We start from the raw sequence: 15,925 nt of genomic DNA, 5'->3' as shown, positions 1-15,925 counted from the left end.
GTTAATAGGGGAAGCAGCTACTTGGTTAATGACTCCCTAAACGAACTACTGTACCGAGAATAGGTAACTACAGTACAGTATCTCAAATTAAACCAATGAAGGCACTAATGAAACGCGTATCTATTTGACTTGTTGCTATTCACCTCAGAATTTAACAGTGTTCAGAATGCGATATTAGAAAGGTGATTCAAAAAGTTGTGAATATGATACATGTTTGTATTATTTATTTCTTAATAATAATAATTATAATCACAGACAAGGAATATAACGCACAGTAAATCTGTTCCAGCAAACTTTTACAAAAACAGAGGAACAAAAAGGTGTTTTTTTTAAAGGCGTGGAATAATAACTCGGCATAAGATATTCAATGCTCCTTTGCAATTTCACAGTTAAATAATTCATGGTTAGGTTCTGTTGGAAGTACATCATAGAAATTCACTGCCTGCAATATTTCACAATTTCCCTATTGATATTTTTTATGGAAAGAGCATTGTACATGAACAGAATAATACAGATAATAATAATAACTGCATTATAGACAGTAAATGTGCAGTATCCTCCTGTGAAGTGCGGGTCAATGGCTACCAATGGGAAAAGCCAGTGGACTCAATAGCTTATGAGATGGTTATCGATGCAGCAAAGCACTCATGATGCAAGGCATTCCACACAGTGGCTCTGTATTGATTTGAAATGTGTGGTCCAGTGGAGAAACAGGCTTGGAACCAGGAGGTCCCTGGTTCCAATCCCAGCTCAGCCACTAACTCATTGTGTGACCCTGAGCAAGTCACTTAACCTCCTTGTGCTCTGACTTTCAGGTGAGATGTTGTTGTAAGCAACTCTGATGCATAGTTCACACACCCTAGTCTTGTATCTTCAAAGTGCTTTGTGATGGTGGTCCACTATTAAAGGTGCTATGTAAAGACTATTATTAACAGGGTCATGGATCACCATTCTGTCACTTCTGGTTTTATCTATTAGTATCCTTTTGTGTTTAGGCATATTTTTTATGGACTGGTATCCATTGATAGTGATGGTCTAAGTCTATTTGGTAGTACCCTGCTGAGAAACTATTACTGAACATTATTACTGACCTTTATTGTAATGAAAATATTTCGGATCACTTTTTTGTTACACTAATTTAGAATATGCGTAAGGGCTAAGCCTTGTGACTCTTAGCAATAGTATAGTTGGTCTACAGCTATGGCCAAAAGTTTTGCAAAACCCAATAGAATTAACTAGCTTTGCTTCCTAAAGACGAGTGAAACCTGCTGAATAAGGTTACCTTAACATATTGAATTGCACACCGCTTCGTACTTTAATTTTAAAAAATAGGACATTTCGAAATCTAACATAGAATACTATTATGGTTTCCTGTAGACTTTTGCAATATCATTTTGTAGTTTATTTGATTACATGATGTTAAATAAAATATCTAAATTATGTATATATATATATATATATATATATATATATATATATATATATATATATATATATATATATATATGATGTCTCAATCCTAAAATTCTAGGTGATGGACAATTTCAGATGTGTATAGAATTTTCCTGCAAAAAAAAAAAAAAAAAAAAAAGCAACTTTAATCAAATTTAAGCAAAGCATTTGACCTCTCAAACACACCTTCGCTTAAGGACAGCCAGCACACCAGAGAGAGACCATTAACTTGCCCTTGCAACACTGCCCCCAGTGGATATAAGAAATACCATGTGTTCTATGAGGCATTTCTCACTGCTGCATTTCTCACATTCAACTAGCAGCACAGTATTGCAGCTGTGACATCAGCATGACTACATATGTTTTTCATTATAAAATCAACCCATCCCCATTAAGCTTTTGTCAAAATTCCAGCACATCTTTTTTTCTGTTTAATAGTCATTTTATGATTTTATAATACCTCTTGTTATAACAGGAATCCTTCAGCTCAGCACCTTACACACTTGTTAACTTAAAAATTACACATATTTAACCCTGCAATGCCCAGTCCTGCATCACACCTGATACAACGCTCAGCCACCCCTCCTGTATTAAATCCAGCCTCACAAGCCAGAATTTGTCATCTGCAGTACATTATGTGTTGCTGGACAAGGCAAATAGAAGTATTTTGAATAAAGGAATGTACTGTAAATAAAACAGCTTTTCTCTATCCTGTGCACAACACATTAACTTAGAAAATAGGCATACTTACAATTTCCAGAGCTTATCGAAGCTCTAATTTTGATCCCAAGTCATTTTAGAATGGAAGCATCAACACATTCCCAACAATCCGTATCCTGATGAAAATCCTATACAAGACCCCTAGAGTGCATCCATATATGTGTAACCTGAGCCTATTGGCTGCCTTGCTGGAGCCATTTCCACCTAATCTCCCAGGCGTTTCCCTTGTTTAAAGGTCAGCACACATAAATCTGTATCCCTGGTATATATCTGATCGGTATCTATGTTAATGTAGTTTTGTGAACACTGCAACAGCACATTTCAAAAGATCACTCCTGTTCTTAATACATTTACCAGTGGGGTCCCTGGCCACTGGCCATGCAGGGATAGAAACTAGAAGGATTCTGAACTGCAGTATCCATTTCGTAAGGAATTGCAAGGAACTCAACCAAGCATAGCAATTGATGAGAGTTGTATCTTTTAATATTTGAATACAGGGGAGTCCAATCGCGGTCTGGAGAACCATTCCACTGCAGGTTGAACAGGTACAGTTACTGACTACTTCAGGGTCTGGATGGAAGTTTCATTGGTTCAATGAAACCATTTAGAACGGGGTTGGAACAAAGTCCAGGAGGAGGAAGGGTCAGCTTTGGCCACCTCCTGCTTGAATAGATTAGGTTTTGAAATATTCTAAAGGGTTAGAGACCATTAAAGACCATTGATCCCTATTTCAAATTCATATTACAATACCGCAAGACCGGTGTGTTTTTGAGTATGCAGTGTTTCTTTAAAAAAATTTAAATGAAATAAAAAATCACACCACCGCTAAACTATTATTTATTTATTTTTTTGTGACTTTCTGTGACTGCAATGTTGTCTTTACTGTATTCTTGCAATCATCAAGTGTTTTTACAAAATACTGTTTTAATATTTCAGTGCAACTCTTTTCAACGGTGTGGTTATCATGTTGCCAACAGACACTTGAAAAACTCTCTTTCTTTCTTTCTTTCTAAAAATCTTCCAATTCGTACCTACCGTTGATACTCATTATTTTCTGGGATATCTGAAATGGGATGAACTTTCTTTGCTGTTGTTTTATTGAGTGTTTTCTGATCGAGTGTTTGAAGCCATGGATCAGAAACTGCCACAGCCTTGTAATCAACCTCTACAGTGTGATGCGCTGGGGAAATAAAGGCTTCTTACAAAAGAAATATCTGCATACTGCAATATGAAACGTGTCTCATGAACAGTCGTGCTCAGATCCTCAAAAACAGGAAGAACTGCTTTGTCTTTTTGCACAGCAGTTGTTTTTTTTTCACTGTTAGCATGTATTTCACAATGTATGTAGTTATTTTATAGGTAGTTCTCAGTAACGTTTTTATGACATACAAATAATATATAGGTTGTGCTGTTCACTTTAAAGGATGTACAATAACATCTTGGTTTTGGAAATCGCTTTTCACGACATCACAACGCAAAGTACAATAAAATAATAACAGCAATTTTTTTTTTTTAACATGGCTTTTTTAAAAAAAAAAAAAACATTCAAGACAAAAAAAATCTGTTAAAAAAAAAAAAAAAAGGACATTTTAGAAATCTCATCATAACTTCTGTAACTCCGCTTTCTTATTCCAGAAAAACAAAAAAATGAAGCTTGGTCCTACATAGTTAAAGGATCCAGATGTAACAACACTTTGACATCAAGTTTCTTCTCACTAATCAGCGGTGGACGAGGTCGCTGGCTCGTGGCCAACCTCTGCCCTGCTACACCACCACTCCCCCTTATGTTAAAGATTCTTTGCTTTGTGCACCGTGTGTCCAAAACACAATGCCAAAGACAGCGACTTCCTGTGCTGTAGGTCAGTTTCACCCCAAACGAAACTGACTTGTCTGCACAATCCTTGTCCGAGCTTGCCAGGTGAACCCTAAGTGCCGGCATCAGACCTGGGAGAAATATAGTTATAAATATGGTTTGTGAAAAGTAACTGTTATTTGAAAAATAATTAAATCAGATTGCAGAAAGTAGCTATTATTTGGAAATAGGTATATGTGAGTAAAGTAGTTGAAATACACTGAAATACGTTAAACCCTTCATAAATATGTAACTGTAACACACAGCAGCCTAATTATTACCCTGCACTCTGAGCAGTTTAAGCTTTGTCCTTGTTAACCACTCAGATATCTTTTGGAAGTTGCTCTATTTCAATTAGATTTAATTTGATCAATGAACTGAAATATTTGAATACTTTATTTCATCGGGCAAATATCTGAAAACAATGAAATATCTTTAACCACTGGTTGCATGGCCTGAATTGAACATGTTTACCATTTTCCTCGTTAGAAATCCTCCTCAACCATCATGTGGTAATTGCAAGACTTGGTACATAATTATACATTTCGGCTAATAATTAGGTTTTAGTTTTTGACTATTCATTAACTATTTGGGAATAGCTGAAGATATATATATTTTTTTCAAATAACTTACATATATTTAAATATTTTCAAATAGTGTAGGTTTTCTGCAATTTTTAAAAATATTTTCAAATAATATTTGACTGTACTATTAATATTTGAATATTTAAAAACAACTTTACTCAAGCATATATACTTAAATATTTATATATATATATATATATATATATATATATATATATATATATATATATATATATATATATACACACACACACACTGGTGTGGAACATAATTTTACACAATTATAAATTACATATTGATAAACCCTTCAACTACTAGTTCAGCTAAAATCACTTTTGCCAGCCTCTAAAAATAACCAGCAAACCGGCTTTGTTGAAAGATTTGCTTGATAGACTGAAAACAAGCGACATTTCTAAAGTTGATACGGGTTTAAAAGTATTAGTATTAGTAGTTGTAGCAGCAGTATTATTACACAATAAAAGGAACACACTAAGGATCCAAAAAACTGATCGATTCAAATCATATAACATCTGATAAATACTGTATTGAATCCGGGCCACTTAATGTAAAGTATTAGCCAACACATTAATGGCCTGATCAAAACGGATATCCAGAGAGGTGGCGGTTGGCTTGCCTCTAGCAAAAGTCTTCTGTGTTCTGCCTCAAAAGCTGGGCAGCACTGGAATTCACTGTTGGTCCCAGTGGTGCTCAAGGGCAAAGCTTAAATCCGTGACTGGCAAAGGCTAGATCCGGGGTTATTGAGGATCCGGGAAAAACAAGATCCTAAAACAGGAGGGAGTGCCTGGCTGGTAGTTCAGATGTGCTTTGAAAGTTAATTCCGAAATGTAGTTTTCTTTGCTGGGGAGCACACACACGCACGCACACGCACGCACACACGCACACGCACGCGCACGAGGTTCCTGGTGGTCCCGGGTCTAGCTTTATCACCCAGTCGAAGATGATCCTTCCTTTCGTTCTTCTACTTCAACGACTCATACCAGGCTCTTTAGGCTGAAACACAGAGAGGCAGAAATGTTAAAGACTAGAAACTTAGTTGTATTTCGGAAAGGAGAAACCGCCCCTTAATCAAAAACGTAATCATCAAACCCCATAAATACCCTCTGTCATCTGCGACCCTTATCGTTCAGCGTTTGTTAGGTTCCCCTCTTCCCTTGTCTCCACCTTGCAGCGTGCCTTATCTAAGGGGAAGGTGGCCCCATGTGCCACTTGTCCTGCCTGCTGGCATTATTATCTAATTCATATAGTTCATTTATTCTCGGTTTGCCAGCACAGGGGTGGCTAATGAGCGCCAATGGGCAAGAGCATAGGCCAAATTCAAAAAACAACGTAAGCATATACGGGCATGTTTATCTGTCAATTCAATGGTTAGGGCTGCAGTGGACATCTATTCTTGAGCACAGGTGGCCTCCAATGTGAAGAACATAAAGCATAGTTCTACACTTTGTACAGTCTTCATTTCTGTGATTTACAGTATAATAAGTTAATGCGCTCCAATTATAACTGAGAGAGACGGGAGACAGGGCAAACAGGCTTTATTTGAAACTGGCCTCACTGCTTCACCTCTGAACACAGGTGAGAATAAAATATGTCACTTGTAAAATAACACACAATCTTGGACAGGTTCTTCAACTCAGAGTGGCTCACTTCTTTTCTGTAAGAGAAGCAGGACCTCGCTTACCAGAATTAATTGGGATGGGAGTTAGGAAGCCCGAACTGTCCCAGTGAGCATGGAGTCATGAGGTCAATAACAGTAATTTAGCTGGTGAGAGATAGGAATGTTTTGAATGCATGGCTTGGCTTTGCTCTGTTCTCAGCTGAGCTTTGCTCCTTTTGCCTGGAGCCTGTAAGGATGATAATTATAGCAAGCAGGTAGAGCGCTAGATCAGACACCCAGAGCTTAACTGGGCCATCCTTTTACACAGAGCTATGTATAGCCCTAGATACAGAAGCACTTTAAATATACCTTTTCAGATACACTTCTTCCAGACCCCTCACACACACACACACCTAATTAATTACAGAACAGATATCACTGGGTTATTGTTATTCATGTCTACCCAGAAACAGGGCAAGCCTCTCACATTAAAAAGGAATCTCTAAACGGTTCCCTCTTAAATGTTTAATTGTTTCCTTAGGCAGTCTGTCCGCAGGCCTCCTTGTCTGTCTGTCCGTCCGTCTGTCTGCCTGTCTGTGTGCCTGTGTGTCTGTCTGTCTGCCTGCCTGTCTGTGTGTCTGTCTGTCTATGTGTCTGTCTGCTTCAGACAGCTCGTATTAGAATGCATCAGATATAGCAGATGGTATTACATCATATTAACTACACTGTTTACATAGCATTTATTTATATATACAGTATAATATAACAATATAGTATACAGTGTTGTCAATGTCATTTGAAGTCTATAAAATCACAAATGGAATATACAAAGTGAACCTGAGACACGACTTCAAATTCAGCACACAGAAGAACACGAGGGCATGCATGGAAGCTGATCAAAAGTAGAACAGAATGCAGGAAGCACTTTTTTTACACAGAGAGTTAGAAATGCATGGAATAGCCGACCAGGTGAAGCAGAAGGATCTAAAACACTGGGGACATTTAAAAAAAAAGACTAGATTCTGTGCTTTTAAACTCCCCCTCCTCAGTAGGGGAGAATGGTGCACTTACAAGGGGCGAGCCTTGATGGCCATTTCTCGTTCCCAAACTTTCTTACGCTCTTATGTTCTTATGCACACACTGAAGACCACCCGTGTCTGTGCTGAAATCTACTGGACCACAACCAATGTATCTGTGTCCATTTAAACAATGCCCCCCCCCAACATAAACTTTTCCATACGCCTCATCAGCTAATTACAATTAGTATCTTAAAATGAAGACCTAAATGAATGGCTCCCCGGGGCTGCCTGTGAGTGATTATCTCAGAGCTAGCCGCATTGCCCATGACTCCCACAATGATCAGTCCTGGAGGGAGGATTCATTACTCTCGCATAATGCGCTTCAACAGCTTGAATACAGACAGTCAGTCAGCAGAACTGACCACAGCGCTTCTGCTACAAGCTGAGGACTGAGAGATGTGTAACAGCAGCTGCTGATCAGAGAAATTGAACAGAACGAATTACACTGTCCAGGGTCAACTGCCTATTACATTTCTCCTTTTGAAATACACTTTTTTTTTTTTTATTCCTGTTAAAATGTATCAACGTTTGCAAAGATTATATTTAAAGGTAACCAACACTCTATTTTATTACCTCTTTTAAGCTTTATTAACACTTTTACTGCCTGCCCCCCCCCTTTAACATTTGTCCCACAAATAAAACGATGCTAGCTTTCTTATTTTTGCAACGAGGTGCACGAAACAGGGTTTCAGATTTACTGACATGTTGCGGATCTGCTCGTCCAAATTGTCAGTTTCCTCCTCGAGTCGCTCTCAAGTGTGTTTAAAGAAGACAAAACCGCCTGAACAAGCGTTCAGTTCCTTGTGGACCTTAAGGGGTTAATTGTGCGTTGAATCTTTTAACTGCAAAGCGACCCAGGAAATGCAAGTGTAACACATTTAAAAAAAAAAAAAAAAAAAAGACAATTATTTTGTTGCCATAACGTGTTTCTTTCAAAACTGCACATTTTGAGTCCAACCTGTGAATGAACTTGCGTGACACGTGACATCAATGCAATTATTTTGTCAGCTACTGTAAACTGATACTACTAATATCATATGAAGATCATCATGGACTTTTTTTAATAGGGTCGCTTGTATTTGGTTTATTATTTATTTTTATTTTTATTTTATTAAATGACCTTTCAGTGTTTCGTCAGTCTGGCTGGAAAATAAATAAAACAAAAGAAAAAAAAAGACATCACCATGGCAACAAAGGGCCTTTCCACTCAATGCTCTTCAAAAGCCGCATTTGCATCCCAGTCACCAATGCTCGCTCTTTGTAGATCAAAAACACTGGAGCCGGAAAAGCTCCCTCTTTAAAATCTCACATCCACAGCATGTGGTTTAAGTTTCAGGGAACACTTCAGGGCATTTGTATGCTGAGCGTTATTTGCGTCTGATTTATCACACTACACTATTTTAGTCTGTTTCTCACACTATACGACTGCAGTCAGTTAACACACCATTTTAGGGTTAGGGTTAGGGTTAGGGTCATCTCTCTGTCATTCACTGAGATTCCAAATCCTTTTAGAACAGGAACGGTTTAGATAAACAGACGTCACAAAGGCCCCCATCCACAGCACGGCACTCAGCCTGCTGATGAATGCCTGACTCAGACTAGGAAGCAGTAAGTGTACCTGGGAGCATCGTCTCCCTCGCTAGCATAAAAACCTCGACTCTCAGATTTGAACCACTTGGTAATAATAATAATAATAAAACATAATTTTTATATAGTGCCTTTTTATATATCGCCTTTTTATATATCGTGCCTTTTTTCTCTCTCTTTTGTTCTACCACTACAACAAAGTAACTGCAGGACTGCGACAGCAGAATTGATTCGTTTCACAAGGTAGCCAGCAAAATGAATAAAAAGATGGCAATGCATATACTGGTCCGATCCAATCAAAATCCACCATTGTGACAGCCTTATCACAGAATGTTTTGCCAACCCCCAATACATATTACAGATTCATATTACAGTACATAAAAAAAAAAAAATCCCATGACTAAAGGGGCAAGGTATATTTAACATGTATTCTGCCAATGTCACGTGTGAAAGCCAGAAGGGACTAATCACACAGGAACATTAATATGGACTGGTTGACCAGGCGACAAATGTTTCACAGTGTATGCTTGCAGGCTATTAATCACACTGGCAAGGCAGCTTCTTTGCTGTTGCATTTTTTGTCTCCACTTGTATCTTTTTGTTTTAAAACAAAATCAGACTTTCTTGTAACTTTCCAGGTTTTTTTTTCTCATGATTTCTTCAAGGATGCTTATTTGCAAAGGGAATCTGTTTGTTGTACGTTACTTTTTCTGGGGTTATAAGCTGTCATTCTCCCTTATTTTTTTTTCTTTGCGCAGTACAACTAAAAAACGGCACTGCATAAAAAAAGAATGTACTGCATATTAGATTATTAACTGCGACATCCGAACACTAGTTTGCAGAACCTGAAGAGGTCTCATCCTCTGCACCAGTATCTTTCTCTTAAACCTGAACAAGAACGTCAGTTAATCAAGTATTAACTCTTTAAATCTATTAGCAAGATGACCTTGATTAACATGGTAAAACATATTGTGTTACACTCTGCTGTGCCAACAGCAAAATGCAGCATTCTACATGGTCTAGATAAGCCGCAGCATGTGCGAATATGCAACGCTGATGAAGACTAAATGAATAACAAAGAAAAAGAAAAGTGTGACTTTTTTGATTATTGGAATCAGTAAAGGAAACCATTTAAATTCGGCTTCAGTCTTTGTGGTGTGCACTCCTTCACACACAAATACATGCCTAATTTAGTTTCCTTACAGATATAGCTCAAGACTTTGTGCCAGATAGACATCCCCCAGGTTTCCTGCAAAGTGTAAAACATGAACCCCAGATGGAATGTGTATCAGATACATATACAAAAGACGGGATCCGGAGAGAATCCATAAACTCATCTTTATTTGCGAGCTGTGCCTCACCCAGGATCTAGGCCCTAAATCTAAATCAAGGGCAGAGACTAGATTCGGTGACAGGGTGACAGATTAATGCACCGATGGGACAAGATAAAAACGTAATTTTCTACAAAATGAATAATTGGGGCATTTGTAAAAGCTGATGAAGCTGGTACAGTGCAACAGTGTATAACACATTATCACGGACCATTTTTCCAATGTCTTTTGTCTCCCCTTATGGGACCTGTGCTTCTGTGTCAGGTGGAATATGATAACTACCATAAAACTTTAAATAAATGCCCTGGCGCTTATTAGAGACCAGGCGAGTATTGGAGACCAGCGATTATTTTACGGTTATTTTGCCGTTGCTAATAAGCACCTGCTGATCTAGGATCAGGATCTCGGGAATGGTTTGAAATGTCCTCAAAGAGCCACCGTAGTTAGTACTCAAACAAAGCCTAGAAGCTTTGAAATACACAAAGAAACGTATTCAATAGCAAATGTTTCGACCACAAGTCTTTCTCAAGCCATTTACACAAGTCTTTCTCTGTCATTAACCAACCAGCTGCTTCCCCTATTGACTTTTCCCCTAGTGCAAAAATCACAGACTTCCTGCAGTAATGCATTGAAAATACCTAAAAAGTTTACCATTGTAAATGCAAAGTTTAATAAAGCACAGTGAAAGAATGGTAAAGCATAGATTTGGCAAACACCGGTCAACCGTGAGAATGCACAGTATAACTGCACAGTTGCTGTTCAAATTTACTGGGGTAAACTTTTACAAGGACATTTGAGAACTTTTTTTTAACCTCTAGTAGCAAATAGCAAGTTTTTGAAAATACATGTTCACTGTGTGTTTCTTTCACAACTGCACAATTGAGAATGACAGCATTTTTGTAATCTACAATCTAAGGGTTAATAATAGTGGCTGTTACATTCAAGCAGTTCATTTCTGCTCAAACGTCCCCATATCTTTCTGCCAGCCCGTATTCTCTTTAACAGGTTTCCTCCAGGAGTATATTATTAGTGCTATTTAATTCTTCAAACATACTGCACATAAGATTAATAATTTCGACTGCCAAGAAAAGAAAAAAAGGACATTCATTTGTAGTCTTGATAGGGAATGCTTTCTATAACGATTTTCCCCGAGGCAATAACTTGAAGTTGTTATTAAACATAAAGGTAGGCAGGGAAGCAGTGGCTGATTTAGTGCACAGCAAGTTACAAATGATTCTGCGCAGGAATTCAAGATTTGAAATGGAAGATCATTGCATCATTCTAATACAATTTACATTCTAATACATTCAAATGCATTCTACATTCAAATGCATTCTACATTCAAATGCATTCTACATTCAAATGCATTCTACTCTTTATGGTTTCAGCAATACATGTACATAGAGTACCTCTTTTCAAACCTATATATGCATACTAGTATCCTACTGGATCCTGATTCTCCTTGGACGTAAAGCGGTTTGTTGTTTTTGATCTCCCTCTCTGTGTCACACACACACACACACACACACACACACACACACACACACACACACACACACACACACACACACACACACACACACACACACACACACACACACACAGATATGTGGCCCACTATGGAATGCTTTCTTTAGACTAAGAGCATATAGTTCATTCACATGAAGAGAAAACTACATAGCAAGCATTATCCTGTACATAGTGAAGTCTGCATCCATCCCAAGCTCTTTTGTTTATCAGAAGTAAGAAGATACTGACTCAGGAGATGTGCTTTGTGAAGCAGAGCTAATGAAGAAACAGCGATAGAGAACAATAATCGAACATCCTTGTGATAGCTCCCCTTATCGCGCAAATAGCACAGAAGATAGAGCCGTCAGTCGTTGCAGGATAAAATATTAAAGTGTCAGGAATGAGTTTGTCTGTGTGCCTGCCTGTCTGTGTGCCTTCCTGCCTGTGTGCCTGCCTACATGTCTTCCTGTCTGCCTGCCTTTATTGTAAAAAAAAAGTACAGATTCAGAATGCTGTCTGTCTAAATACTAGATTGAATTGTAACCAGTTTATATTAATTGAGGTCAATAACAGTATGACATATTTATAAAGGTAAATGTGTTAAACACCTGCTGTGTGAATATGTATGTTTACTACACTGTACTCTATTCATGTATATTAAAATGAATGTGTATCTATCTATAAAATATGTATCTACCTTAATTTAAATTGTTTTATTACTAAATGATGTTAATCATAATCTGTTACTCTATGGGTGTGCATTTACTGAATATTTTACTGGAAGATTTGAATTGCAAAGAAACTAGACAGTGTAGTATACTGTTCCTGTATTTCAACATGCTCAGCACTATATGGTATGCAAGGACCAAAAGATCAAAATAACTAAACCCTATAGTGACACAGCAGCAGTCCTGTGTGCAGCTTTTCTTTTGTGAAAGACCTTGTTTTTGACATGCAGATGAGAATCGTGGTTCAGTGTCGTTGAGCCGCAGTGTTAGTGCACAAAGGTGCATTTCGAATTGCAATGGAATTTTCTGTAAACGGGGCAGAAAAAAAAATGCAAACCAGCTTTTAGCAATTGTCCCCAAGCCCCTGGTTTCCATACAGACTGCATCAAGCACAGTTCTGCTGTGTGACAGCAACATAGTCACACCGGCATTTTTACAGTTGCAAAAATCTCAGTTGTTTCATTTCAGACTAGCTTGAAAAACCGTATTGGGGCCCCACAATAATACCAATGAGGAACCCATTTAATTACAAATAATTACAATGTTATTATGCATAGTTACAATGTGCTTAACGTGTAATTTGTTTTGCATGATATAACCCTATCCCTAACCCTAACTCTAAACCTAACCCTTTTCTGATGTAATAAGTGAACTTACTTCAATGGTGTATCCGTATAGGTTAAGTTTTTTTTCTAAGTCGCTGGGTTTCTCCCACATGCAACGCAGTCCAACACTTTTAACAGCCAACTAAAGAAATTACTTAGGGGATGTTAGCCAAATCCAGAAGAATTTGTACAAATTCAAGTGCATCTTATTTTGGATACAGGTTTCAATCCATGCATAGAATAAAATCTGAAGTCGTCCGAACTAATAGAGAGAGAAAGACAGGGGAAAGAAAAAGAGAGAGAAAAAGAAAGGAGAAACAGAAAAAGAAAGAAAAAACAGAAAAAGTAAGAAAGAGAAAGGGGAAATCAAGAGAGAAAGAGAAAGAAAAAGAGAGAAAGAAGAGAATGAAAGCGAGAAAGAAAAAGAAAGGGAAAACAAAGACAGAGAGAAAGAAAGAAAGCAACAAAGAACGTAAGAAAGAAAGGAGTACTCACTTGTTCTGGTGCTTGGACCCCTGCAGGTGTGCATGGTACTGGTCTACTGAGTTTAGCGTCACACTGCAGACATCACAGGTGTAACTGCGTTTCAGAGCTGCAACACAATGCGGAAGAACATCAGGAAGAACAAGACCCCTTTAATCGATGAACACAAGCAGAGGAACTGCAATCAATCCAGCTCTGCATTACTCTGGAAGGTCAGCCTCATTTGATCTCATTAGATGCTCTAATAAACTGCAGTAGTTTAACCAATAGGATACCCCCCCCCACATTACTAAGGGGCTGATCAAACCGAAGCCTTAGGAATTTTAAATGCAAATTGCAATGAAAAAAATAAGAGTCTGCAAAAGTATTATCAATGCAAAAAATAGGATTCAAATTTGGTTAAATTATTAACATTTTTTTTGGTTTGTTTTTTAAAGACACCCAGAAGGTATGGCCTAAATGAAAGGCAAGTTCTAATTCTGAAATAAACGCATGTCTGTAAGACGCTACTTCAGCATCGTCTCACAGCACCACTTCATTCATCTGGATATGGAATTGTTAGGTTTGCAAATGTAATGCAGCAGGAGCAAATCAGAAAAGCGAAGCAGTGACGGGAATAATCGTTTTAGTATCTATCTTCCTAACTAAGGTGTTTCAGAATCTCCATGAAAGAGGGGAACTTCGAGGCAGACTGTTCATTTTCATGAAGTCTTGTAAACAAGGGGAACTGCAGCTTAAGCAAATTTTACAGCTTCTTGGTTTCTTCCTCTAACAGATCGTTTCGATCATAAATCATGTATAATGAAATCAACAGTTGTAGATGTGCCAGGATTCCAGCACACCTCATCCTGTGTACAGATTTCATAGAACACTGCAGCCTAAAACTAAACAACCCAACTGTCTAATAGCAATTCCAGTGTACAGTCTTATATATAAATAAAGCTGATACGCTGTGTGTGAGGTGTCTCTTTTTGCATTTTGTAGAGTTTGAGCAGCATGCAGGACGTTGATGAAGGCTTTATTAAGCTTGGTTAAATCACATTTTGCAGTTCTTTAAAAACAAGGAGCATGCTGTTAGGAACGACTGCTGGGTCATAAAAATACAGCGGCTCATTGAAGACTGTGAAAAGACTACAAATCTCTCTTGATAAATGAGTTCTGCCATAACTGTTTGCAACCTCGAGGGTACTGAGATCATGTTTGTCCCTATAGTTAACATGTAGTTCATCCTGTTTCATATGGAAGGGCGAATTCCACTGCGACAGACACTGATCAGCCAACTATACGTGTGGTGGGGCAGGAATTGCATCAATCAAAACGCACATTCACCCAAACAAGCAAGTTGTACCGACAAGAACAGTACAAAGGGAGTTGGGCAGGGGAGATCGTGTGTGATCATTTAACAACAAACAGGGAAGCAGATAGCAGTAAGGCATTAAGCCACTGGAATCTAATTAACCCTTTATAGAAGGCACTTGAGTTTCATACAGAAGCCCCATCTGTGGCCAATAGTTTTTTTTTTTCTTCTTTTATGAACATAATGATTTCAGGTTTCCAAGAGGATTTAATAAAACCTTGCACGTTACTGGAGTGATTTACAGCCTGCTGTCGTATTATGGTCTGTTTCCGTGCAGTTGCTCAGTCGGGCAGCCAGGGTGAGAGTCAGTAACATATGTTCACTATAATGTTGGCAGTGGCTTGGGATGCTGGAGTCATAGCAATCTGGATGAGGTTAGCACAAACCTGTAATTCCACGCACAGATTCCAATGGCACGCCCGGTGCACTGAGCTTAGTTTCTAGAGTGGCTTCTGGACGGATGATTTCAGTTTCATCAAAGATGTTCTTTCGTTTGCTTCTCTCCTCTATATTCCAAGTGGTTCTAGGTTCTGTTTGAAAATTCCTTTACCTGATTTTGAGCTCTCTTTGAGTTTACCTAAAGATTCCAGGGACTAACATTCTTCCAAGAGCGGGTGTCAACGAGCTACCTCTGGAGGGCAATGGCCAGCCCTGCTGGTGTCCGCCTCAGCTCACTGGCTGCCTGGCCGCTAGAGTCCGTTGTAGCACAGTCCTTGCTGGTTTTGTCTCACTAACCCGCAGGAGCACCAGAGCCAATTAAATTCTCCCTGTGGAATCCCAAGGTAGCTAGGGCTGCTTGAAGAATTTGGGTTAGTGTTTAGAGGCTTAGCCTTGAGGGAATGATGATGGCCTGCAAGCCAGGAGTGCTTGTTTTTGAACTGTTAGTCAGCCCCATGGGCCCCCGGGACCCCCTGAAAAACACAGAAATCCTCTCAACCTGTAGAGAATCCTTGGAAGTGCTGCCTCGCGGGCCGAGCCATGTCCCCAGGGGACGGAACCTGGAAAGAAGGAAGGAAAGAGAAA

General features: G+C 38.6%; 1 protein-coding gene across 1 annotated transcript in view; it reads right to left on the bottom strand.

Annotated features, from left to right (window-relative positions):
- Positions 1-4,874: 4,874 nt before the first annotated feature.
- The window catches only part of LOC121303075 (zinc finger matrin-type protein 4-like), a 65,060-nt gene continuing 54,009 nt past the window's right edge, over positions 4,875-15,925 (bottom strand). The window contains exons 6-7 of the mRNA XM_041233493.1: positions 13,558-13,654; positions 4,875-5,619 (exon numbers count right to left, since the gene is read on the bottom strand). Coding sequence (XP_041089427.1) covers positions 5,601-5,619; positions 13,558-13,654 — 116 coding nt within the window. The 3' untranslated portion in view covers positions 4,875-5,600. The remainder of the gene's footprint in view (positions 5,620-13,557; positions 13,655-15,925) is intronic.

Source organism: Polyodon spathula, chromosome 31 (genome assembly GCF_017654505.1).
Source record: "Polyodon spathula isolate WHYD16114869_AA chromosome 31, ASM1765450v1, whole genome shotgun sequence".
NCBI lineage: Eukaryota > Metazoa > Chordata > Actinopteri > Acipenseriformes > Polyodontidae > Polyodon > Polyodon spathula.
The sequence above is the reverse complement of the archived record's forward strand: the minus strand, read 5'-3'. Positions and strand labels throughout refer to the sequence as shown.